The sequence below is a fragment of the Chrysemys picta genome, chromosome 15, assembly GCF_011386835.1.
Source record: "Chrysemys picta bellii isolate R12L10 chromosome 15, ASM1138683v2, whole genome shotgun sequence".
In the NCBI taxonomy this organism is placed as follows: Eukaryota; Metazoa; Chordata; order Testudines; family Emydidae; genus Chrysemys; species Chrysemys picta.
The window spans coordinates 30,762,203-30,788,815 of NC_088805.1; the positions used below are offsets into that span (position 1 = coordinate 30,762,203).

Below are 26,613 nucleotides of genomic sequence, written 5' to 3' on the forward strand. Positions count from 1 at the left end.
AGTCAGTGTCAGAGCTGGGATTAGAACTCCTAGGCGAATGGTCAGATTGCTCCTGTCTCCAGGGACAACATTAGAAATAAGAAAATGAAACCTAATATATATGTAATTTATGTGTCATAATCAGTGGGTGTTAGGAGCCATTTCTGTCTCCGAAAAATCTCCTCCTTCGAGCATCAAGTAAGGTCTCCAATGCACATGCACAGATAAGCCCTGCAGAATGCTGTTTGCCCACCTGGCTGGGTAGGGTCTGTTGACAGACAAGTACCACAACATCTTCATTTTTCATGGTCGTGGTGGTATGGGTGGGTAAGCTCGTGTGCATGGGCTGGTGACTTCTCGTGACAGTTTCGCAAGGCTGACGTGTGTGCATACAATCTAGATCGTATATATGCATATGGATTTTAGATGGATATACATGCACACCCATGCATATAGTGTCTGTGTATAGACTGATGGAGAGAGGTGTATGAGACATGCACACCAGGGGGAATAGATACTTTAGTATCTCCCGGTGTGTCCTATTCAGCGTGGGCAGCTGCGGATAAGAGCTCCATTTTGGGCACCTCTGAAGCAGGGGCATCCCATTTCCCCCAGCTGCTTTGGTGTTTTATTTGCTTTTGCCTAGATTCCCAGGCAGGCAGGCAGGCAGACATGCTTCCTCACCTAGGTTAGTAGTCCTCCCTGTTCTATTCATCAAGGGCATGACAGCTAAAATTCATTTGAAGATGAAGAAAGTGCCGGCTAATCCTTTCTGTGAGACATTGATAGACTAGTGGCTCAGGAAGAATTGCACAGCAGTAATGAAATTAGGCTAAAACTGCTGGCGGATAGCAGATAATTGCCCTTGTCTGTCACTAGGAATAACATCTCCCAAATCCAACACAATGATTGTTAAAGTTGCAGGAATGTATTTATTTATTTTTTTCTAAAGGCCTTCCCTGAAAAAAATTAGACGTAGCTGTTTGTTCTCCTCCTGGCTTCCTGTCGCAGTTTTCACTTGAATGAACCCCATCCATTATAACAGCTCATTAGCTTTTCTGGACCCAGTGAACGAAAAGGATCTATTTAGATATTAAGCAAACATGCACAAAAAGCAAATTGGAAATGTTAGTGGGACCGTTTGTATCCTGTGCTGCGGGAGCGAGGTTTCAAAGGACATTTTTCCTGGGACCATTTTCTCCAATTTAAGACATTTTGGAAGGTTCGGCTGACTTGGTATAGGACTGTGCAGTTGGCTAGGTGCATTGTTGGGGCTGTTTCTACCTGCATCTAAAACATTGGGTATTTTCCACTACCAGACAACTCCGTACTTGATGAATCAGTCGTCTGAGCTGATGAGACAGCCAGACGGTATGGAGCAGTGGTCTGGGTGTGTATGGCAAGAGGCAGGATATCAGACTAGATGGACTTACGATCTGATAAGGTATGGGAGGAGGGGTGATAGTGGGCCATATGGACCAGTAGTCTGAGCTCGTATGGCACAGGTGTGGCTGGATATGAGGCTGTATGGACTAGTGGTGTGATTGGGTATGTAACTGCAATGAGCCTATTTTCATAATGAGTAATGGGTTAATTAATAAGGCAGCATCTTGCCAGCAGCGATAGCCTTACATAAAGGCCACCCACCCAGCTCCCAGAGCTCAGGGGGAGTTTGCAGATATCGTCTCACTTGCAGCTTTCCTCTTGGGTCGCAGCCAATGGGGATCCCCCCAGGTCAGCCTAGAGCTGCAGGGTTAGTCCTTCCTCCCACCCTGCCTGGGGTTTGAGCCAGTGACCTAGAGGTGAGACGCCCCAGATCCCCATTCCCAGCCTTCTGCCTTGTAATGGTGCTCCCAAGTCCTTACGCAGACCTCTCCTATGGAGCCGTCCGGCAGGCTGAGTGCCGCCCTGCCGTAAATAAACCCGCAGGTTCCTGTGCTAACCCTGAGCTGCTGCTGCCGCCGGCGGCGCGATTCTGCCTGGCCTCACCACTGCCTCGCGATGACCAGCAGCCATTTGTTTTGTAATTTATCGAGGGAGGTAGACAGCAAGGGGAAGTAAGTGCACTGGGCAGCAACTGTAATGTTTTATACGCGAGGGCTGGCACGGGTAATTTACTGCGGCCGGCAATAACATATTTCACTTTCCGTCTCCCAGATGAAGATTACTTGTGTTTGAAAGTGCCTGAATACACAGTCAATTCCGCCGAAACGTTTACAGTCAGCCGAGCAAAGCTAATGCCCCCTAGACCCCCCGCGTCTGGCTCTTGCGCAGCGGTGAGGTGACGAGAGCCGAGGGCTGCTCTTCCCGCCTCCCCTGGAGCCGGGGCCCTGAGAGCCAGACGGAACAGCTGGCTCCCTGGGAGCCTGGGAGAGATGTTTCCTCAGCGCCTGCGATTTCAGGGCTCAGGGCGGGAGCTGCTCCCTCGAGTCGCCTCCTGCCTCCGCACAGCTAATCCTTGCGGGCACTCCGGTGCTCAGAGAGCCATGACCCTTTGCGCTCCCCCAGCGCTGCTCTCCCCAGGGTTTCTGAGCCCTGTTCCTGACATCCCCAACTCCTCTGCCATCCCACAACGCTGACGGGGCGCGTCAGGTCTGTGGGTGCTGGGCGGGGCGTGCCGGGCGGGGCGCGTCGGGTCTGTGGGTGCCAGGCAGGGCGCGTCAGGTCTGTGGGTGCCGGGCGGGGTGCGTCGGGTCTGTGGGTGCCGGGCGGGGCACGTCGGGTCTGTGGGTGCCGGGTGGGGCGTGCTGGGCGAGGCATGTCGGGTCTGTGGGTGCCGGGCGGGGTGCGTCGGGTCTGTCGGTGCCGGGTGGGGCATGCTGGGCTAGGCATGTCGGGTCTTGGGTGCCGGGCGGGGCGCGTCGGGTCTGTGGGTGCCGGGCGGGGCATGCCGGGTGAGGCGTGTCGGGTCTGTGGGTGCCGGGCGAGGCGTGTCGGGTCTCTGGGTGCTGGGTGGGGTGTGTCGAGTCTGTGGGTGCTGGGTGGGGTGTGAGAGCACACTCAGTGCTGGTTCAGGCACTCAGTGTCATTATACCCCAATCTCTTACACATGGGGACACTCCCTGAGAACCCAGGAGTCCTGGGAATTTTTCTAATTGCCCCCCCATTCTCCCCGAACCAGCCTCCTATCCTCAGTCCTGCTCTGCCTCCATTTATCTATTCTCCCTCTCCTTGCTCCTTTCCCCTCGCTCCTCCTCGGTCCCCACGTGTCTTCCTTGTGCAGCGGGAAGGACAGGCTTGTGGATAAGGTACCAGGATGTGGAGGGAGGGCTGGCTCCCATTCTCACCTTTCCCAGTGCTCCTGTAGCCGATCTCTGTTGGTAGTCACTGCTCTCTCTTGTCACACGGACACTGGATGCTCTTTGGGCTCAGGGCCTAGCACAATGGGGTCCTGGTCCATGATGGGACCCAGACTATGCTAATACAAATAGAAATAGTAACTCCCACCTCTGTGACTGGTCTGGGTGACCATGGGTGAGTCGCTGCCCCTCTGTAGCATGGGGCTTTCAGAGCATTTGGCGAGGCTGCATGGAACAGGCCATAACAATAGGGCTGTTCATTCCCTCGACCCCTCGGTGCGACCGGCCCAGAGAGCTGCCGAAACCTCCCCTGAGAGCACCTAGGGAGCCAGGCGGGGCCGAGCCGCTGGAGCTGCGCGCTGCACCTTTCGTGACATTTAATCCGACAGCACAAGGAGCTCCATGGCATTTCAGAGAGAGACACGGGAAAGGTCAAGGAGTGGGAAAGGTCAGGAGAGGTCAGAATAAAAGCCACGGTCTTTCGCTTCTACATGCATCTTCTCCTAAACGGATCTGACAGCCCCAGTACATAAACCACATTAGCAGCTCCACGAGGCCTGGATGCCCGCTCTGCTGCATAGTAATAACCGGCTGATATTTCGGCTTTGAAAGGTTTTCTTCGCTGAAATAACCAACTGTTTGTTTTCTCTGATAGGTGCATGTAGAAGTTGCAATGTATATGATTCTGAGGAAGAGGAAGGCAGATACAAACCTCAAAGCTTTGCACAAGGTATTTTCTCCGTTGCTCCATATATTTAAGATCCGGCACAGAAAATAACATGGTGCCTGGGTTTGAACTCTGGGACTTTGCTCCATCATTTCACGTACTTATTATTATCATGATGAGTTAGAACAAATCTGCCTGCCGTGGACAGCCCCCCGCAGGAGGCCTGGGAGTTCAGATAAACTGTGGTGGAATTCCGTGGGTTTTTCTCTTGCTTTTGGTGATGGTCCTTGAGATCAAAGTCTTCTCTTCCACCTGCCCTGCCAATATGCTGCAAGCCTGACCTGTGAGGGCAGGAGTAATCCCCGCCACCCAATCAGCTGTAGGGCTCTGGACACCAGTCGCGTTGGTGGGTCTGAAAATATGGACACGCCTGTCCACTAAAAACCAGGCTGAGACCCATCAACGAGGCAGCCACCAAGCACCTATTGACAGCTGTCAGTCAGCCCCTGTCTGGGCTGGATTTAAATAGATGTTCCCAGGGCCAGCCTGCCAGTGGATTCTCCTGCCAAGGCAATTCTGTTGCAGGGGGTGAGACAGCCTGGAAGACGCAATTAAAGTGGAAGGAGCAGATCAATTCTTTCCCTTTTGTTCCAGGGAAGGGAACTTTCTCATTTCAGTGCTGACCTTGCAAGTGTCGCTATTGTTGTGAGATAAACACAGGGCTTGTTGAAGCGGCAGCCGTGGAAGGATGATTCATGCAGCACGGGGCGGAGTAGGGCATCAGAGAGGGGCTGGCATCAGGCATTGTCCTTACCCTGCCTACACTGGGCGGTACCAGGCCGCTTGCCCCTGGATTTTGCTTGCTCAGATTCTCGAAGCTGAAAGTGAAATTGGAAAACCCCCTTTTTGTTCTGCTGGGAATGGGCTGGTTCTGCAGCTGCTCCTCCACGTTGTGGCTCACCACAGCCATGGAGGATTCCCCCAGCAGCAGCTGGCCAATTTCCTGCGTCTTTGCATTGTGTGTGACCATGTGTGCATTAGGGTGTGGGCTGCTGGGTGTGCATTTACATGGGGGTGCACTGTTGGCTGGATTTTCAGAGGGGCTGAGCACCACAACCCCTGGGCACTTCTGAAAATCACATCATCTGGGGATGGAGGGGCGGCGGTGTGTGCGCTTGGGTATTGTCTGAGGGACGTGCCTGTGTTTGTCATGTCTGTGTATTTGATGTGCATGTCCATGAGGGTGCTGGGCAGGGTGCATTGGGCTGTGTGTGCTGTGTGTGGTGTCCTGGGTCTGTGGGTGCTGGGCAGGATGTGTTGGGTCTCTGGGTGTGTCAGGCCTGTGGGTGCTGGGTGGGGTGTGGATTGGTCTGTGGGTGCTGGGCAGGGTGTGGGTTGGTCTGTAGGTGCTGGACGGGGTGTGTTGGGGAGCGTAGGTTGGTCTGTGGGTGCTGGGCAGGATGGGTCGGGTCTGTGGGTGCTGGGCAGGGTGTGTCGGGTCTCTGGGTGTGTCAGGTCTGTGGGTGCTGGGGGTGTGTGGGTTGGTCTATGGGTGTTGGGCGGGATATGTCGGGTCTGTGGGTGCTGGGCAGGGTGTGTCAGGTCTCTGGGTGTGTCAGGTCTGTGGGTGTTGGGCAGGGTGTGGGTTGGTCTGTGGGTGTTGGATGGAGTGTGCCAGATCTGTGGGTGCTGGGCGGGATGGGCCAGGTCTGTGGGTGCTGGGCAGGGTGTGTCGAGTCTCTGGGTGTGTCAGGTCTGTGGGTGCTGGGTGGGGTGTGTAGGTTGATCTGTGGGTGCTGGGTGGGGTGTGTTGGGGGGTGTAGGTTGGTCTGTGGGTGCTGGGCGGGATGTGTTGGGGGCCGTGGGTTGGTCTGTGGGTGTTGGGTTGGGCGTGACAGGTGTGTGGGTGCTGGGCGGGGTGTGGGTTGGTCTGTGGGTGTTGGGTGGAGTGTGACAGGTCTGTGGGTGCTGGGTGGGGTGCAGGTTGGTCTGTGGGTGTTGGGTGGAGTGTGACACGTCCGTGGGTGCTGGGTGGGGTGTGGGTTGGTCTGTGGGTGTTGGGCAGGGTGTGTTGAGGGTGTAGGTTGGTCTGTGGGTGCTGGGCAGGGTGTGTTGGGTGGAGTGTGACAGGTCGGTGGGTGCTGGGCGGGGTGTGGGTTGGTCTGTGGGTGTTGGGTGGAGTGTGACAGGTCGGTGGGTGCTGGGCGGGGTGTGGGTTGGTCTGTGGGTGTTGGGCAGGGTGTGTTGGGTGGAGTGTGACAGGTCTGTGGGTGCTGGGTGGGGTGTGGGTTGGTCTGTGGGTGTTGGGCAGGGTGTGTTGGGGGTGTGGGTTGGTCTGTGGGTGCTGGGCAGGGTGTTTGGGTGGAGTGTGACAGGTCGGTGGGTGCTGGGCGGGGTGTGGGTTGGTCTGTGGGTGTTGGGCAGGGTGTGTTGGGTGGAGTGTGACAGGTCGGTGGGTGCTGGGCGGGGTGTGGGTTGGTCTGTGGGTGTTGGGCAGGGTGTGTTGGGTGGAGTGTGACAGGTAGGTGGGTGCTGGGCGGGGTGTGGGTTGGTCTGTGGGTGTTGGGTGGACTGTGACAGGTCGGTGGGTGCTGGGCGGGGTGTGGGTTGGTCTGTGGGTGTTGGGTGGAGTGTGACAGGTCGGTGGGTGCTGGCGGGGTGTGGGTTGGTCTGTGGGTGTTGGGCAGGGTGTGTTGGGGGTGTGGGTTGGTCTGTGGGTGTTGGGCAGGGTGTGTTGGGGGTGTGGGTTGGTCTGTGGGTGCTGGGCAGGGTGTGTTGGGTGGAGTGTGACAGGTCGGTGGGTGCTGGGCGGGGTGTGGGTTGGTCTGTGGGTGTTGGGTGGAGTGTGACAGGTCGGTGGGTGCTGGGCGGGGTGTGAGTTGGTCTGTGGGTGTTGGGCAGGGTGTGTTGGGGGTGTGGGTTGGTCTGTGGGTGCTGGGCAGGGTGTGTTGGGTGCAGTGTGACAGGTCGGTGGGTGCTGGGCGGGGTGTGGGTTGGTCTGTGGGTGTTGGGTGGACTGTGACAGGTCGGTGGGTGCTGGGCGGGGTGTGGGTTGGTCTGAGGGTGTTGGGTGGAGTGTGACAGGTCGGTGGGTGCTGGCGGGGTGTGGGTTGGTCTGTGGGTGCTGGGCAGGGTGTGTTGGGTGGAGTGTGACAGGTCTGTGGGTGCTGGGCGGGGTGTGTTGGGGGCGTGGGTTGGTTTGTGGGTGCTGGGCGGGGTGTGTTGGGTGGAGTGTGACAGGTCGGTGGGTGCTGGGCGGGGTGTGGGTTGGTTTGTGGGTGCTGGGTGTGGGTTGGTCTGTGGGTGCTGGGCAGGGTGTGTTGGGGGTGTGGGTTGGTCTGTGGGTGCTGGGCAGGGTGTGTTGGGGGTGTGGGTTGGTCTGTGGGTGCTGGGCGGGGTGTGTTGGGTGGAGTGTGACAGGTCGGTGGGTGCTGGGCGGGGTGTGGGTTGGTCTGTGGGTGTTGGGTGGAGTGTGACAGGTCGTGGGTGCTGGGCGGGGCGTGGGTTGGTTTGTGGGTGCTGGGCGGGGCGTGGGTTGGTTTGTGGGTGCTGGGCGGGGTGTGGGTTGGTCTGTGGGTGCTGGGCGGGGCGTGGGTTGGTCTGTGGGTGCTGGGCGGGGTGTGTTGGGCGGGGTGTGGGTTGGTCTGTGGGTGCTGGGCGGGGCGTGGGTTGGTTTGTGGGTGCTGGGCGGGGTGTGGGTTGGTCTGTGGGTGCTGGGCGGGGTGTGCTGGGCGGGGTGTGGGTTGGTCTGTGGGTGCTGGGCGGGGCGTGGGTTGGTTTGTGGGTGCTGGGCGGGGTGTGTTGGGTGGAGTGTGACAGGTCTGTGGGTGCTGGGCAGGGTGTGTTGGGTGGAGTGTGACAGGTCTGTGGGTGCTGGGCAGGGTGTGTTGGGTGGAGTGTGACAGGTTTGTGGGTGCTGGGCAGGGTGTGTTGGGTGGAGTGTGACAGGTCTGTGGGTGCTGGGTGGGGTGTGGGTTGGTTTGTGGGTGCTGGGCGGGGTGTGACAGGTCGGTGGGTGCTGGGCGGGGTGTGGGTTGGTCTCTGGGTGCTGGGCGGGGTGTGGGTTGGTTTGTGGGTGCTGGGCAGGGTGTGTTGGGTGGAGTGTGACAAGTCGGTGGGTGCTGGGCGGGGTGTGGGTTGGTTTGTGGGTGCTGGGCGGGGTGTGGGTTGGTTTGTGGGTGCTGGGCAGGGCGTGGGTTGGTCGGTGGGTGCTGGGCGGGGCGTGGGTTGGTCGGTGGGTGCTGGGCGGGGTGTGGGTTGGTTTGTGGGTGCTGGGCGGGGTGTGGGTTGGTCTGTGGGTGCTGGGCAGGGTGTGTTGGGTGGAGTGTGACAGGTCTGTGGGTGCTGGGCGGGGTGTGTTGGGGGCGTGGGTTGGTTTGTGGGTGCTGGGCGGGGTGTGTTGGGTGGAGTGTGACAGGTCGGTGGGTGCTGGGCGGGGTGTGGGTTGGTCTGTGGGTGCTGGGCGGGGTGCGAGAGCACACTCCGTGCTGGTTTGGAACGGCAGTGTCAGGTGCAGCCGTGGCTGTGGTGACTCATCTTTATTTCCCCGCCGAGGTACAGGTGTGTCCTCGAGCGGCAGGATGGGCACACGCCGAAGGAACGCCCTGCACGTCAGGCTGAGCCCAGGGGTGCTCACCAACACTGCTCCCTGGACATACTGCTTTCCAGCAGCCGCCCGGCCCCTTGCCCCGGGGGATGGCCCAGGCTTGGCCCAGGCCAGCCGGCTGTGAGTTTCTAGAATCGGAGTTGGCTCCCACCCAGCACAGTGGGGAGAAGAGAACCGGTTTTGTGTCCCCAGTCAGTGGCTGCTAGGGTGTGACTCAGGGCTCTCTTGCAGGCTAGGGGAATTGTTCAACCCTTCAGAGTGAGGTGCTGGAGGGAGCTGGTGGTGGGACAGCGGGTTAGGGCCACCTGGGAGCTGATTCCAGTTGACCAGCTAGGTTTTGGGAGGGAACAAACTGATCCATGGGCTTCTCCCTCCCTCCGTCCCCGACAACAGAGGCCAACGGGGAGCGGAGCCGGAGTGGAGTGGAAGTTGCTCTCGGGGAGGAGGGGGGCAGAGGTGACTGATGCTGGAGAGGAGGGATGTGGGGACAGCACGGTGCGGAGGGGAGAGTTGGAGGCAGACAGGTGATCTGAGGAAGTTCTGAGTCCTCCGCTTGCAGCATTCTGCAGAATTAACAGCAGCTTTGCGGACTCGGGCCAGGTTTGGAGCTAATTAGCTTGGCCAGGCGCCGGAGTCAGGTCCACGACCTTTCTCTTTGGCTTCTATTACTGCAATTAAGGGGAAGAAAGGGCTTCGCTTGTCATTTCCTGGCTGCTCGTTAATCAGTTAGGTGCCAGGTTTCTGGGGTCTCAGGCTTAGCTGCTCTGCTGCCGCTGGGCTCCTTCTGGGCCTGGGCCCTGGGCTCCTTACAACCCCTGCTGCCACCCCGCAGCCCACGCTCAGTCCCCCTTAGGCTGCTCCTGCTGCCACCTGATCCCACGAAGGACGCAAGCCCAATGCCTGAGCTTTCTGCAGCAGGAACCCTGTCCCTGGTGAACTGCCTCTCGAAGTAACCGGGCCATGTGCACATCACAGCCTTAGGATCTCACCCTGGCATCCGGGCGCCTCTAAAATCTCTCGCTTGCAAAACCACACGCTCTTAGAGCGTAAAAGCACCGCCGCTGAGGGCAGGGTGGGCACATGCCCCTGTGTCTGACAGCTCCCAGGGCCCCGGAACTAGAGAGGCTCCCAGGAGGAGAATACCCCGACCAAAAGGTCAGCCTCAGTCCGACAGGTACCAGCCTCGCAGATGGAGGCAGGGCTAGCTAGTGAGGAGAGCAGGACACTGCAAGCCAGGTTTCATAATCTCAGGGGGAAGTCCTGGCCTCATTGAAGTCACTGGGAGTTTTGCCCTGATGATCATTACACAGGCCCTCGACCGTCAGCCGGTGATCCCTGCCCCTCGCCCAACCACTGGCGGTTCAGCTGGAGCATAGAGAGGCCTGGCTTCTATTACAGACTCTGCCACCCCCTTGGGACGCCTCTTCCCCTCTGAGCGTCCATTGCCCACCCCGACTGGGCAGCTAGACTGGCAGAGCGTGGGCGGGAACAAGTCAGCCGGTGAGATGCTAGGCGGGAAAGGCATTGCTCTGTCTGTGTCCCTGGGGGAGTTCTGGTGTCTTCTGCGTCTCAGCCAATGGATTTGCCCGTCTGTTTGCTGCTGGACCCGTTGCGGTCCGTTGGCAGGGATCAGCCAAGAGGAACTCCCCCAGCAGGCAGTCTGGGGCGCTCCTCGGGGAAAGTGGTTACAGGGTTGCAACAGTGCTCGTGTTGCAAGGTTAATGATGTGTTTTGGGAGGGAGCAAACGGGCCCGTTAATGATGTGTTTGTCTAACGCACTCTTTCTGGGATCATTAGCTGGATGGCCCACATAGGCCAGTTATTAATCACCTATCGATGGGACTCCTCGCTGTTCCGGTGGGGCTGGGCGTGGGAGCAGGAGGGAAGTAGATGTTCATAAGGACTCTGAAGATGGCAGCTGCTAATGGCTGGCGTGACACCAGGGGAGTGGAGGGGAGGGAGCGGGGGCTGGGTGTTGTAGCTTCAGACAGGAGCGTCAGGTAATTATCCAGTCAAACGCAGTGTGAGAGTCTCTGTCTCCATGGACTAGGCCCTGCCCTCCCGTTCTCCCAGGGCAGGCCCTTGCCAGCCATCTGTGGGCAATCGCAGCCCAAGGGGCCGGAGGACACTGTGCCGTTGTGCTGGGACTGAGCACATGGGAGGGGTGTCTCATGTGCTCCGATAACGCCGCGCCTGGGTCCTGGCCTGACACACGTCTCCCAAGACAAATGACAGCCAGCGCGGGCGCTCTGCTGCCGCCGCCAAGCGTGTCTCCCAAAATCAACAGCTTGGCTTTCCCTGAGCCAGTTTGTTTTCCCCACGCCAAGCCGAGTGTGGCAGATTAGAAAGCGTCAGGGAGCTCCGGTGCTGCATTGCTCAGCTCCCCTCAGGCCGTCGGTCACTGCCTCGTGCTTCCAGGCTGGCCAGGGGGGGAAACAGCTGCAAGCCCCCAGGCCTTCCTCCCCCTGGCCGGGGAGGCTGGTCCTGCATGGGGAGAGGAGGGGAAAGAGGGAATTATGCACCTTGGTTCCTTCTGCAGTGTGGGGAGCCGGTCTGGGGCACAGCCCAGCTCTGCCATGTCCTGATCGGGCTCCCAACGGGCACAGCTGATCCCTGCTTTCCCCTCTGAGTGCTGCCAGGCTGCCCCCATATGGAGTCTCCGGGGAGGAGAGGGGTGTGGTTGGCAGATGAATATTGTTACCCCTGTTGGACCAGGGAAGAGACTGATGCACAAAGAGGTTAAGTGTCTTGTTGAAGATCCCGCAGTGAGACCATCGCAGAGCTGGAAATCCACTAGATTCCCCTCTCTGACCTGGGCTTGGAATTAAAGCCCTTCCTCACCCTAGTCTGACAAAGTTCAGTGGGTGTAATCCCGTAGTACGTGCCGCTCAGTGCAAAGTAGGGTGACCAGATGAGAGGAAGAAAATATCGGGACACCGGGGGTGGGGGGGTGTCCGCCGGCAGAGGAAAAAAAAAAAAGCTGGCGGAGTGAAATATCGGGACAAATTGCGTCCCGACCCGACATCGGTTGGGACGCGGGACAAACACCTAAAAATTGGGACGGTCCCGATTTTATCGGGACGTCTGGTCACCCTGGTGTAAGGTGTGTAGAATCAGACCCTACACAGCAACGTGCCGGTCCTTCCTGAATCGCACCGTTCAGGATATCCACTAGCATGGGGCGATTTCAGGAATCCCCTCCTCTTACCACAGTGTGCAGAGAGTCAGAGAAATCCAAGCTCGGAAAGATCTATTTAGGCCAGTCAGTCCCCAGACGCCGCTGGCTTGCTCCCTGCAGTACGTCCTCTTGTGCGTCGTCCAGTCTCCTTTTCAAATTCAAATCTCCTTAACCAATTCACGATCAACTTTAAAACCGCCCAGACGCAGACCAGTAAACCAGACCTGATTTCCAGCACCTAGGAAATACCATCGTCTCTCCTCTCCAGCCCCTGCTGTTCAGGGCACAGGGAGGTCGGGTATGGAAGGCAGCTAACATCTGTTTAAAAGAAACAAACACAAAAGAGATTTAAACCAGAAATAATATTGAAATGTTTACAATCCAGCAAGTGTAGGTGGGAGCCTGAACAGTGACTGTCCCAGGAGGCTGGGAGGGGAACATCCCCGGGACACTGGAGTTTTCTGGAATGTGCCTTTAATGAGCTATTCCGGTAACCAGGTTATTATAGAAAAAAAATACATTTACATGGACAAGGGAAGTTTCAAATATGCAGCCCCATAAAATATTGAAGTTACATCTCGCTTCAGAAAGGGTTTATTGCACCAGCAGGGCTGTGGAGAGAGGAAACACCCGTCAGTCTCAGAGCACAACATGGTTACTTTTCGTCTCCTTGTACAGGCGAAACAATGTGGCAGGACTGAAGAGATTTGTCATCGGAGAGAGCCCCCTTCCTTCCCCCTGCGTGAAGAGGGGAGCTGACCTCACTCCTCAGAAATGGTGGGTCCTGAGAGAGCCCCCTTCCTTCCCTATGCACGCAGAGGGGAGCCGGCCCCCCCCCCGGCAGCGCAGGTCACATGCTCTCTTGGATTTATTTTTACACGGATGACACATGATCAGTGGCTTGCTAGGTAAATGCGCTAATGTGCTAGTGCCTCACTGACTCTGCACCTGATCCCCTGCTGCTGACACCCTGCATGAAATGCCGAGGTCAGGCAGGGAGCTAACTGTGCTACTGACAGAAGCAAAGACACCGATGGGCGGGCTGCTCTGTGCCAGCCGGACTCTATTTTGGATCCGTTTCCAGTACCTGATCCCTGGAATGGGCACCATGAGACCCCACTGTTACCCCTCTCCAATCCCATTTCCTCACAATCTCGCAGCGGATCAGGATTTTGTACCCCTGCATAGGCATCTGTGCCTGTGTTCTGGACAGAACTTGCCAGCCGGAAGCTTATAGCACATGTGTAATTAGTCCCGAAGCCGGGTATGTCCTATCCTTGCCTGCTCCACTGGAACTGGGGTGTTGCCCAGGTGGGATTTTATTGTGGGTGGTGGTGCTAGCTGGCAGCTAGCCACTCACCAGGCTCTAAGGACCCGAGCCAGGTCCCACGCACGCCAGTGGGAGCTAGGTTGGGCCTGCTGCAACAGAGGATTTGGAAGTCATGGGCGCAGAGCATGCTGTGGATGGATGTGGCTGATGAATTTCCAAGCCTAATGTAGGCTGGGCAGGGATTTCCTAGGCGGGGGGTGGTGCTGTGAAATGCACTTAGTGGGGCCTAGAGTCTTGGGCTGAGCCTGGAGTGACCCTTGGCCATCGTGACAACAGTGGGGGCCAGAGCAGGCCCCCGGGACTCACCTCTGGCTGCTGCAAACCTGGAGGCCCTGGGGTCATTGACTCGGTAGCCGAGGCAGCAGGAGTTTGTATGCAGCAAATTAGCAGGGGGCCAGTATAATGATATAGGGCCCAAGCCTGCTTCCTTTGACGTCAATGGGAGTTTTGCCTTTGGAATTGGAGCCAGGACCAGCCTGTCCATTGCATTACTATAGCCCTTTGCTCCAGAGACCTCAGAGTACTTTACAAATTGTAACGAACGAAGTCTCACAGCCCCCATCTGAGGTAGGTAGGGGGGACCTTACAACTGGGCAGAATCCAAACCTTCCCCTCCCCCCAGGTCCAAACTTCTCCTAAGTTTGTTTGGATCCAGTTCCAATTGTGGACTGTGCCCCTCAGGGCCACCTCCACTTGGAGCATTTGATTCAGATGGACACCGAGGAGCGTGGCTGCTTCTCTGAGGCTCGTTTAGGGCTGTAAATCCCAGGAGCAGGGTTCAGGCTTTCTCTCCAAGAGATCTCCAATCTTTCTTGGTCCTGGCCAGATTGGAGACCCTGTGAGTAGACCCTCATCTGCCCCATTTCAGCTGTTCTCCTTCTAGACGAAGCCAAGATGTGCAGCGCCACAAGGAGCAACTCAGCTTCCCAGACCCTCAAAGCACGTCTGAGCTCTGGGCCGTGGTGAGGGGCTGTTCTGATTTTAGGTGGGTTGCAGGATCTCACTTTGCAGGAGCTGGCCCCACAATCCTACCACAAAAGAGAGCCTCTCTTTGGGAAAGAAATCAGCGTAGGGTAAGAGGAGCCCAGAGAGGAGTCATTTATGTGGCCACTTCTCCACCCGGGTGAGCTGTGGGTGGGTCTGAGACACAGTGGGGGCTGGAGCTGAGCCAGCAGTCCTGGGTTTGGAGTTGATTTTGCAAAAGCCAAGTGACCCCCATTTTTGCCAGGGGTCCCCCATTTTTGCCACTTAGATTGTGCCAGGATCGCATGGGGCTGAGGCACGTGGGACAGTTGGCATAGCCTCTGCGATGGAACGCTGGGCTGAGTTGGGAGGCTTTCCCATGCCCTATGAATACATGCAGCAGGCATCGCAGGGGACCGGGGCACGTCAGAAAGAGCAACCATAAAACAGAGAGAGACACGTACTTCTGTACCACCGACTAATACACAATACGCCCATGCCCCTCCCTTGCTGCAGGCGCCGTAAGATGCACCCCATCCATGTCGTTGCTCTTTTTGCAGACAGTCTGAGGATTTTGATGGTGGCTGATTATATGATGCAAATCTCCTGTTCCCGCGCCGGTGATGATGTGAACACGAGAGGAGAACATTATGTAGTAGTTTGACAACTGCTCCGAGGAGGTGTGAAGTATAATGTCCCTAATGTTGCAATTAGACAAGAACAACTATAATGCTCTTTCTCCTTCTCGCTCTCCTTTTTTTAATTAGCAGTAATAACATTCAGCCATGAAAGGAGAACGAGCCCCGGTTTCAATAGACAGAGGCTGGTGGTGTTTTAGAGATTAGGCCTCGTCCTTCAGATGGGGCAGAAAAACCCTGCTAATTGGCACTGGCTGGGAGGGCTCCTGTTACATGGCGTGTTCAGGTTACAAACAGCAAGACCAGCAGGTTAGATTAAACACACACTGTGGGCGTCATAGAAATGATAGACGGTAAAGGCCTATGAGGGTCCTGTCTAGTTTGTATCCCAGTGCACCATTGTTCCTTACCGGACTTTTGCTCGTGCTTTGCCGATATCCGTTTTAAATGACTCCAGTGATGGAGCCCCTACCACTTCGCTTGGAAGTCTGTTCCACAGCTCAACAGAGCTCACTACTAAGGAATTCCCCCGCCCCCTGGATAGTTAAGCTAACATTTCCTTTTCTCACTTTCTCCCCATGTCTCCTAGTCGGGTCCCCTTTGTCCATGCTGAAGACTTCTCCTCCCTCCTTGCTGTGTTACGCCCTTTGGATATTTGTCGATGGTTATCATGTCTTTACCCACTTGGATATTGCGTAGCCTAGCTATCCATTATGGATCATGTACAATCATGAAGTCCATTGTGTTAGATTGTGGGTGCATTTGGCTCACTGTGGGTCTGATTTTCAGAGGTACTAAGGGCGTCCCATGGACTTCTTTTGGGTCCTGAGCACTCAAATGCAGGTTATTTGGGGTTTTGCTCTCACTCAACCTAAATCAGTCCCTCCAGGCCCTTCATTGTTTTTGTTGCTTTTCTTTGACTGTTCTCCACTTTGCTTCTTGCTTCAGCAAATGGAAGCCTCATTTGATAAGAACTCACACTTTTTGTGCAAGGGATTCAAAAGGAAGTGCCCCACCAGCAGCAAGCAGATGTGAGAAAGGTGCAGCCATCCCTCATTAAGACCTTTTGGAAGGCTTGACTTCAGCAGAGAAAAGCTCTTTCCATGCACAGGGTTCAAATAGCATCTGTGCTTCTTTTATCTGAGATAAACAGGGCCTTTTCATCCACACAAAATCTATTTTTATGGGAAAAGATAAAGATCCTTACTGGTTCCTGTTTGGGAGACAGGCTAACTAAGAGAGACATACAAATAATATCAGGGCCGTTCTCATCTCTTTGTTGTTTTCCTCTCTTGTTCAGATTACATTGGAAGAGCTTTTTCTTTTCATTTTCTTTCTTCTATTGGCAGGCTAGTTTAAAGGGACACTGTCAAGATCAAAATCTTACTCATAAAAAATAATCTCCTTCCCTGTGTGACCAATAACTCCTTAGATGATTAAAATGGAACTTCTGAACATCAAATTCACTTCTCACCATGTCCACTAACTTTTTGGCTCCGAATGTTGATTTGCACTTCCCATTTATAGTCAGTTTCACTTCCCGGTATTCCTGCACATAAAACACAGGGCAGATTTTCACAAGGGTTCAGCTCCCATGTAACCACCTAGATATGGATCAAAATTTCCAGTGTCAGGTCTTCTGAAAATCTAGCCACTCATTTTTGTACCTAAACAGGAGCTGAGCTCTTTTGAAAATCTGCCCATCCTGTGTTAGGGTTTCCAAGGTTGCAGGGGGATCTTTAATTTAAAAAATGCTGTTTTCACTAAACTAAAATTAAAATGGCAAATAGTCCATTTGATTCTGGGTTAAGTACTAGCCCCATTCCCTCTTCTTCATTATTTAAGGAAACTCAAGGTTTGGGTCTATATTAACCATCAGGGTTGCCAACTCTTGCTATTTTATTGTGAGTCTCGTGATATTTGATGTTTTGTTTTAAGTACCAGCTTCTGGAATCAAGTGATTTAGTGAGAGTCTCAGCTTTCATTTTAAACAAAAAGTAAGTTTCTAGCCCTCATGGTTGCAGATAAAAGCTGAAAAATGTGACTCACGGGTGTCCTAAAAGCTCAAAATCCATAAGGCAAACGAGCAGGGTCGGCTCCAGCTTTTTTGCAGCCGCAAGTGGCGGGGGAAAAAAAAAAAAGATAAAGCCACAATCGGTGGTACTTTGGTGGCAGCTCTACCGAAAGGGACTGAGGGACCCGCCGCCGAATTGCCGTCAAAGACCCGGACGTGCCGCCCCTTTCCATTGGCCGCCCCAAGCACCTGCTTCCTGCGCTGGTGCCTGGAGCCGGCCCTGCAAACGAGAACCCAATATTTTTTTTTTAAACTCATGATTTTAAGGCTAATCTCATGATGTTGGGGAGCCTGATTCATGATTTCAGAACTTTGGGGGCTGGCAATATGGGGGCTGACACTGCACTTCTGAGGGGCAAATTCAATCAGGGCCGGCCATGGAGCTGCACCAGAAATGAATCTGGCCCTGTGTTTTTTAGGCCTTTTGGAGAACCTAATGCTGTTCCTCTGTGTCCCAACTGCTCCTCACAAGGCTACAGCGCTGCGCAGCGACATGGAGGATGTTCTCTCTCAGCTGCAAAGCCGATTGGGCTCAGACTCAAAATCCCTGACAGGTCGAGGGAGGAAGCTAACTGTGGGGGAGACGTTTCTCATTCAGGTGCCAAAGGCCTTTACAGAATAAGACTAGAGATCAGGATTCAGAGTCAAAGAAGTGCTAAGGAAAGAGTCACCAGGTCATAGACCCCCGAACCACTCAAGCAAGAAGTGTGGCAGTAACAATAGCACCACACAGGTCCTAGGCTGCCATGGCAATCTAGCCCTTGTTGGCTGTGTCCTTTGTAAACTCTTCCGGGTAGAGACCTCAGATCAGGTTCTGTCTCCATTTACACTAGTGCGAACCTAGAGTGGTTCCAGTAACCTCCAGGGAGTGATAGCAGCACAACTGAGAAGAGAACCCACAGCCGGGTCTAAGGGCTGAGCAGAGTGGGATGCAGTCTAACAGTGAAGAAGCCAGTCCTGGGCTCTGGGAGCTGCAGGAGGGTTGTTCGTCTTCGAGAGAACTCAAAATGTGAAGGCCAAAAGAGCAATCCTTTTTTAGTTTGGTTTTTTTTTTTTACAACTAACAATTAGTTCTGTACCTCGCCTGAATGCAGTTTTGTTTATCAGCTTCTCTTCTCATTGTGTGCACATCTGCCAGCAAAATGTGCCATTTATTCAGCTCCTGAGACAGGAACAGGTGTTACTTGCCCTCGGAATAATACAGAGAAGCCGATGGTAGATTTAGCTTCCAAAAACAATACCTAATGATGATGTTAATGAAGAGATGGCAGCAGACGTGGCTTTGGTGCCAGGATAATGGTCTCCTGCTACAATATCTAATGCACGCAAAGGAGTGCAAAGTAGGAGAACGTTCTCTTTTCACGACGGCCTGTTCTCCTGATGAGACTGCTGTTGATTAGAACAACTGCTCATCAGTACAGGGACATGGGGTCGTCAACAGCACCAGACAGCCTGTTCAACACCCCGTGATAATTATACCTAGCGATTAACAATGGCACGGCGTCTCTAACAGAGGATCTCAAAGCACTTTGCAAACACTCATTATTCCTCACTACAGCTGTGTGATATGGTCAATGTGACAAAGCCATTTTACCGACGGGGAAAAACCAAGGCCCAGAGACTTACTCATGGGTCATCAGAAGGGGGCTGGACCCAGAAACTTCAGTACCAAAGCATGGAGCGCTACCACTTGAGCTAAAGGAGTAACTCCAGCCAGGGGTAGCAATAGTTGGCATTTAACCTGCAGTAGCCATGCGACTGGAGTAGGAAGCAAGGCACACTTTGCACGTAGGTGTAAGAAGTGGCAGAGTCAGGCATAGAACCCTGGAGTCCCAGCTCTCAGTCCTATCACCCACCCTCTTACTTTATGCTTATTGATGCCTTGTAGCCAATCTATCATTAGCACAGCGCTGATACGGAGTCACAAGTGCTTTCTGTAGGCACCAGCGTGGCCAAGCTGCCTTCAGAGGAAAGCGGAGAACGGGCTGTTTCTGCTCTTTAGCTAATCAGAAATCAACTTACGTGAAAGAGGACCGGCTATTTCAGAGCAGTAATCTCTCAGCCAGAGCAACAGAAAGAGCCCTTCACTCCTAGAACAGGAGGGCGATTGTATTACAGCGCGGCTGTGGAGATGAGGCACGGCCTTGTAGGTCACCCTGCCCTTGTTCCCTCCACTGTATTCAAATTTACTATCAAGTTGGTTCTGCAGTAGCACATTGCACCAGATCAAGACACAGATTTCTTAGAAGTTTGCTGGACTTTTATGATTAAAAGGATTCTTTCAAGCTTGGCGTTGGCTTCAAATCTGACCTCTTTTTTGTCTCTCTCTCTTTAACTATTTGCAAAGTCTGAGTAAATCTTCAGCAGGCTCCTTTGCTATTCCTCTTCTTGTCAAGGTTAGCCCTCTGCAAAGGCATGTTAGCGCTCCCTTTCTCTCCCCTCCCCTGCACCTTTTACTCCCTGTAATAGCCGGTATAATTTTGTAGCGGTGACTGCTCCCACTTGTGCTGTGTTGCACGGTAATGGGCTCCCTGCAAGATGAATGCCAAGGCAAAGCTGTGGAGTTTATCAGCCAGAAACCTAGAGGCCGAGCTGAGGCATTCATCTGAAAAGCTAGAGACACTGATCTTGTGACAGGGCCCTCCTGCAATGCTCCATTAGAGTTGCCCCAAATTGGTTCTGAATAGCTCAGGGACTCATTTGTCCGATGAACCTCCACGTGCAACCAACAGGGGGCATGTTAGGGAGACAGCAGGTGAAATGAATGACCAGAGTCTGCAGCATGGAGCCGAGGTTGCCCAGAAATTATCCCCAGCATGTTGCCAGCGAGTCAGGGTTTTCGGTTGTGTTTTCAGCTAGGTCCCATGTATGTGCTGGGACTTCCCCTGAGCCAATTGCCATCTTTTGCTATTTGGTTGCCACTTGCCATTCATCCCTAAACCAGCAGGACACGCCACCTTTCCCAGGGGCCAGCCCGCATGACAATTGCATTGCTCACATTTGGGTGGGGGAGGGAGTGGGGAAGGTGAGCAACTTTTTGAGTCGGTGTCCCAGCGTCACATCAATTAAAGGTCTGTCTGTTTCACTCTATCTATCTATCTATCTATCTATCTATCTATCTATCTATCTATCTATCTATCTATCTATCTATCTATCTATCTATCTATCTATCCCCATCCACCCCCTCTGTCTATCTATCTATGTATCTATCTATCTCTGCCCCAGGTTTTGTACGGCCACCCGTCACCAGGAGCATTCCAGTACAATAGATTGGCAATGGCCAAGTCCCTAATGGAATTAAAGGCATCTCTGGCTCCTCCCCCTTCAGGTTGATGTCCTTGCACCTCTCCACAGTAACAGTAGCAAAAGCAAGCTCCCACCACCGCTGTACTGCTGATGTGCCCCAACTCTGGCTTGGAAGGGCCACAGTTAAGGGCAAGCGGGAAGCTCGGTCTCCAGGGCCCACTCGATCCTTGGCCTCTCTCTGAGCCTGACCACAAGGAGGACAGTGAATGCTGGTGACTTTCTGATATGGATGCTTGTCCACTGGGGCCTCGAGCATGACCCCCCAATCCATTTGCTACAGGCTGTCAGATGGCAAGGACTGTAGTCACCTGGGGCAGAGCCACGCTGCTAGATTTGGAGGTGAGAGGGTTCCCCTCCCATTCCTGGGCTGGCTCTCTGAGGGGCCCAGTTGCTCCTGCCATCAATCTCAAACAAGAACACTCCCTTCCTGTTCTCAGCCAGGCCCGCTCTGCTTTCCCAGCATCGTTATTGGAAGAGTCATATGCGAGTGGAGCTTCGTCTTTGCTTCTTGGCCCGGAGTGTCAGGATGTTTCTCCACCAGTCCCTGGCGAGGGAGTTGCATTAATGGATGCTAATCTGCCATCCGTCCCATTTATCTTCATTTGGTACCAGCCGGCAGGGATCTGGGCCCAGAGCCAGGGGCTGGGCACTGATTCTTAATCACTCCCTGCCAGGCCCAGGTGAAAAAGCAGAATGGAGCCGGAAGGATTCCTGGTTCCCGGCAGTGTGCACTGGGAAATGGAGTCTTGATGGCCCTGGAGAGAGTGGAGTGTGTGTGCTAAGCAATCCTGCTCCCTCACATGTGTGCCCTCCAGGCGTGTTGCTCTGTTGCTCCAGCTAGGGCAAACACAGTTCTCCGTTAACAGAGCATTTCCGATCCGCCAAGCCAGTGGCATAGCCAGGTTCTAAGTGCAGGGGGAGCAAACATAAAAAAGGCGCCCCCCCCCCCCCTTGGCTCCTCCTCTGGCCATGTCCTCCTTGGCTCCTCCTCCAGCTGCGCCGCGCCCCCTCCTTGGCTCCTCCGGCCACGCTGCGGCCATGCTGCGCCCCACCTCGGAGGGGCTAGGTCCGGGAGGTGGGGGTTGGGCATGGTGCGGCCCGGCCAAGGAAGTTTTTAGGGTGTAGTCGGAGAAGGGGGGGGGAGAAGAGGCAAGAAAGTTTCACATGCCCCTGGGCGAGACTCACTAGCTGCCGAGCGACCTCGGACTCGGAGGAAGCCATGACACCACAGCAGGCGGCCGCCGCAGGAGCGGGAGGGGAAGGGGAGAGGCTCACGGGAAGCTCCAGGTGGTGCAGGCTGCCTTCCTGCCCTGAGGCCGGACTGGAGGCTGCGGGCGCGGGGAAGGGGTGGTGGGCGGGCGCTGGTCACTTCTCCCGGGGGCTGGGGGGAGCGGAGCAGTAGAGCGGGCAGCAGCTGGTGGGTGGGCAGATCCCCCCCTCTCTCCGGCAGCTTCCTGCTTCCCTCGGCCCGGGCCTCACCTACGGCGTGGCGGGGCTGGTGGCCGCGAGCCGCTGCCGGGAGATGCTGCTGCTGCCGCATCCAGGGGCGGGGAGCGCTCGGCTGCTGAGCCCTGAGCCGCCGCAGTAGGCGGCCGCGGCGATGTTGGGGCTGCGCTGAGCGTGGGGCGCGATGGCCGAGGAGCCGGCCCCTTCGCTCCTCCGGCCGCTCCTTCCCCCTGCCCCCCCCATGGCTCCTCCGGCCGTGCTGCCTCTCCTTGCTTGCAGGAGCCCAGCGCAGGCCCGGCAGGTGCCGCTTTTGAAAAATGTGCTGAGGGGAAGCGGCTGCTTCCCCTGCACCCCTCTAGCTACGCTACTGCGCCAAGCGCCGGCCCAGCAGAGGCTGGATTCACCGTCTAGTGCTACCGCTGGGACTCTTTAAAATAAATAGCATCTTCACACTGGGAGCCAGGTAACCAGGGCCCTGTGTGTGCCAAGATGCTGCCTAAATTGGCTTGCAGAGCAGGACCCTGCCATCAAACCAGGACAGTCATGTTCCTGCCACCTTCCAGCTGTGTGGCCTAGTGGATGGAGCACTGGACTGGGACTCAGGGGACCTTGCTTCTTTGCCACTGGCCCGCTGGGTGACCTTGGGCAAGTTGCTTTACTCCTCTGTGCCTCAGTTTCCCCATCTATAAAATGGGGATAATGATAGTGACCTCCTCTGTCATGTGCTTTGAGATCGGTGGATGCAAAGTGCTGGGTATTGTTAGGATTTTGGATCTGTGTGGGACAGAGCGCATGTGGCTGGCTGAGGAGGTCAGAGGATGCAGAGACCTGGGGAGGGGTGGGCGGTGGTTGCCTTTCTGGGCTCTCTGCCAGAGAAGAGCTCCACTCCAGAGGGGCTTAGTCGGGGGCTGGCTTTTCCCCGCTGCACTGCTCTTAAACTGAGCAGGGATGGGGCTTTGTCGGAGCCCAGGGTGTGCTCCTGCAAACACCTCTGCTCCCTATAGGCTTTAGCCCCTACCTCGGCCGGGCTCACACCGCCCAGAAGGGCACGTGGGGGGATATGGCCATGCACTTCCGACGTTCACCAGCCAAGGGCTGCAGGCCAGCACTGGGGCCGAGCCCTTACTCCAGGTGCAGCATATGCAGCTGCCCTGCACTCTCTCCCTACCGCCCCTGCAGCTGTGACAAAGTCTCTGACCACCCCTGCTGGGCTGGTCCCTCTCCGCCCCCAGGCCCGGCGCAAGCTCTTGGGAGCCATGTCAGAGCCCTGAGCAGGTGACCTCATCTGCCCCTGGTTTCTGTTTTGAAATGCTGGACAGTTTTAGCACGGGCAGATCAGTCCAACCTGGGGTACATGGTTTGGGCCCACAGGGCTCGTCCCCAGCAGAGACCCTCTTGGCACTGCTCTGACCACTGGCACAGGAATTATTGTGCTTCTGCTTGGCCCGCCCCAGCCCCTGGAGCCTTGAGACAGTTCCCCGGGGTGCTGGGCATGACGACAGTCCCGACTCCTCCTCGCTGGAGTGCACGCGGCAGCCCCCCGGTCACTGAGGTTACCGCAGCAGCGACAGTGCTGCTGGCTCAGCTGGAGGCAGTTACGCTCTCTGTTGGGGGATGACGAGCACCGGGATGGTACGTACGAGGCTGGCAGTACGTGGGAGGAGCTCAGTCGGGGAACAGGGAGCGGCGGGAGGGTCTCGGAGGGTGAGCTGTGCAGAGGAGAAGGCTCCTCCTGCAGCCTACCTGCGTCTGTTTGCTGGAGAACTGAGGAGTAAAGCTGCATGCCGTGAAAGGGAAATAGCCTGGGCGTGTCCCATGGAAACAGGTGCCTGCTGCTGGAGGCCCCAAGTAGAACCTGAGTCTCCCCAGAGTGACACTGGATGGCAGTGGGATTGCTGGGCTGACAGCAGATAGCAGTGAAAGGTTCTTCCGGACACCTCCTTCTGCAGTGATGGAGGACGGGAGCATTCCCTGCTCGCTCTTACGTGGTGACTTTGTACATCTTAGTGGGACTGATTTGTCAATTAAACTCCCGTCAGTTCCCTTGAGGACTTGCCTCCGCGCTCCGGGAGCTGTCTCTTGCTGGCTTTGTTTTGGCAAGGCGTGCCCATCAGAACAGTGTCCCTGGCCATCACTCCCACGTGGCCCATGGGTTTTTTAGTCCATGTAGTTGGTTGTTGTTCCCTGGTTTTATGTCAGAGCTTTGCAAGATCTTTCTGCAGTGCCTGTCAAGTGTTCTCTCTGCAACTTGAGCTTCTCTCTTTTCTGCCTCAGAGAAAAAGAGTGAGCACACTCATTCTGGAGAGCTTTTTACAGGTATTTACCCGGTGGTTTAATAAGTGAATGGGTCAGATGAGCATCCATCTGTCTTAGATCTTTCCCATTTCATTTTGTCTCACAGAAGAAGACATTACAGAAGGCAACAGAAGACTCCCATATCAAAGCGTTCCTAAGACATGCCCTTTCTGAAGTAAGGACATTAATTCCGTGATTTCTGTCCATGTTTTGGAAAAGTCCGCAGGGCCCTTGCATTTGCATGGCTCCTTCCATCTCTGTCTCCTGCCAGTGAAGGAGGTCCTGATCCCCTATTGATCTGTATCATTCACTGGGGCATAGGCTGGCGTCAACTTGGGCTGCATGGTGCTGAATTTTTGGATGGACCAGAGGAAGTGCAGCATGACCCACTTCATGGTTTGGTTGCTTTGAATTACTTGAGACTTTTTTTTTTAAATAAAAAAGATTCATGAGTCCAATTTCTGGTGGCAGTAGAGTGGCCTCAGTGTCGAAGACAGCGACACAGCCCTACCATGCCTGCTGCAGCTGGAGGGTGAAGACAGAGCTAATCAACAGCAGGTTTTTATTGCGTCAGCTCCCAACAACAAGCATCGGGGGTGGCCGCGTTAGTCTGTCTCCACAAAAACAACAAGGAGACCGGTGTCCCCTTAAAAACTAACAGATTTATTTGGACTCCTTGTTGTTTTTCTCAACAACAAGCAGGTCTTCTCCAGCTACAAAGGAAGAGCAGCACCCCAGCCGACGCTAAGGTTGGGTGCATTTATTTTTAAGGAAGGTAAATTAAGATGCAAATTAACCCTGGCCCTTGGACTCCTTGCTAGTGGCCAATGCAGTGCATGATGGTGCAAAATCTGGGAACTCTGTGTAAAGCAATCATTGTCCTACCACTGTCCACCCAGTAGCTACAGCATGTAGACCCAGTTCGCACGACCTATTGAAATACAAGGGCCACATTCTGCAATGGAAATCCTGAGGGACTCCATTGATTTCAGTGCAGTTATTCTAGATGTACACCAGAAGCAGAATCTGGCGTGGGGGCAGCTCCTTTGGGTGCACTGGGGTTGCATTTGTCTGGGCTGCAACAGGTGCTTTGGTCTGATTTCTACGAATTCACCTGCATAGTCTCTTCCCTCCGGATACAGCCACACGGCTTCCCAACTGAATGTCTCCTCGTGGTCTGCTGGAACGCCAGCACTGCGCCTTCAGACTGGAGCCGCTGGTGGGTAATTTCTGATTAAGGATTACTGTACCATCGGCTTCAGTTTGATTGCAGATGTTTTTAATTATATCGTATAAGATCGTATTATGTAATTGCATTTATCTGATTGAAGCCTTAATTGTAGGATTTCATAATGGTATGACTGGGTAAATATACCATTGCGTCTGTTGTCCCCCAATGAAAATTAGGTGCTTCATGTCTTTATTGCATTATCCTGGAGAGAAGTTTAAATCTGAAAAAAAGAGAGAGAAAGCAAAGCAAAGCAAATCTATTTAGATCCCTCTGAACATGGGGCACCCCTCCCCCGTACGGCGTTACCTTGCCGCCGCCCGCTGGCCACGCTCTGCAATCCTGCGGCCCCTCTGGCTGCCGATCACAAGGAGCGCCGCAGACACCCAGCCCGTCTCTCCCTGGCGGGGCGATGCACTGCCCTCCCACGCTGCCCCCCACGCCGCTGTCAACTCCTGCACATGTCAGCCCCGCTTTCCCCACTGCCCCGCCTCCTCGGGAAGAGCAGCCAATCAGAGCTGCAGCAGGAGCAAGGGGCCACCAACACCTTTCTAGGGCGGGGGGAGCAGAAAGAGCCCTTCAGCTCAGGGCGACTCGGCCCCGCGTGAGCAATGCGGACGGGACATCGCCTCTGCTTTCCCCCCGCCCAGCAACACCCAGCCTGGGGGGGGGGCAGCAGGGGTGGTCAGGGACAGACCTGCGCGGGCATTTGGGAGCAGAACTAACTGCTGGGCAAGGGGAGGGGGAGATGTGGGGCTGAGAGCTCCTGCAAGGGGCCCAAACTCACTGCAAGGCACATGGGAACCTGTCCCTGTGCCGGGGGAAGGGGAGGCTAGCAGTCCTAGTGGCCAGTGGGGTGCAGGGCATGATGGCGGGTGGATGGGGCAGAGCACCCGTGGGGCAGGGAATGGGGCAGACCGGCCCCAAAGCCCCTCCCTGTATTGGCTGCAGCACTGGAGGGGTGGGATTCACAAGCCCCTCCTTCCCTGGGTGAGCCCCCGGTGGCCATTCCTGCCTGACGCGTTGGTGCCGGTGCCTCGGGACCCTTGTCATGGGGCCATGTGAGCGGGTCAGTGCGTGGGACAGGCCTGGTGTCCCGGGCAGGCTGGACCTGGGGTGGGGGAGGGTCCTGGAGTGACGGTCCTGGGCCTGAGCATGCTCCATCGTCCCCCTGCCCACCCCCGGCCCCAAACCTGCACCGACCTGCGAAGGCCACCGGGAAACTCGCACAGGGACAGGTGGTAGGGCAAACACCCCCGGGGTGTCTGTACTGTGAATGCGGTGGGGTAAGGGAGGGGGTGTTGCTGAGCCTGTCTCAGGGTTTCAGCCCCAGAGGGGCAGATTTGGTCGATAGCGTGAAGGTGCCCGAGGCTGCCTGTGTGCTGGCTTCCGGCTGTAGCGCTGCGCTTGTGCGGGTTCGAGGGTGCAGCCTGCATGTTGCTACTCCAGGCCCCTGCAGCGTGATCCCTGCCTGGGCTGCCACGCCGAGGGGGTGACTCACGGCTAAGCTGGAGCCGTGGACCCACCTGCCGGAGCATCACAGCCAGCCGGTATATCTGGAATGGGCCCCAGGGAATTCACTGGAGCTCGTTTGGGGATCCTCC

The 26,613-nt window shown here is 55.4% G+C and overlaps 1 protein-coding gene across 3 annotated transcripts in view; it reads left to right on the top strand.

Annotated features, from left to right (window-relative positions):
• The window catches only part of MVK (mevalonate kinase), a 130,805-nt gene that overhangs the window by 32,006 nt on the left and 72,186 nt on the right, over positions 1-26,613 (top strand). For 2 of the 3 annotated variants that reach the window (XM_065568843.1, XM_065568844.1), the window contains exon 11: positions 3,934-4,008. In XM_065568843.1, coding sequence (XP_065424915.1) covers positions 3,934-4,008 — 75 coding nt within the window. Of the gene's footprint in view, positions 1-3,933; positions 4,053-26,613 lie in introns of those variants that run through there. The other variant, XM_065568847.1, reaches the window with a different exon arrangement.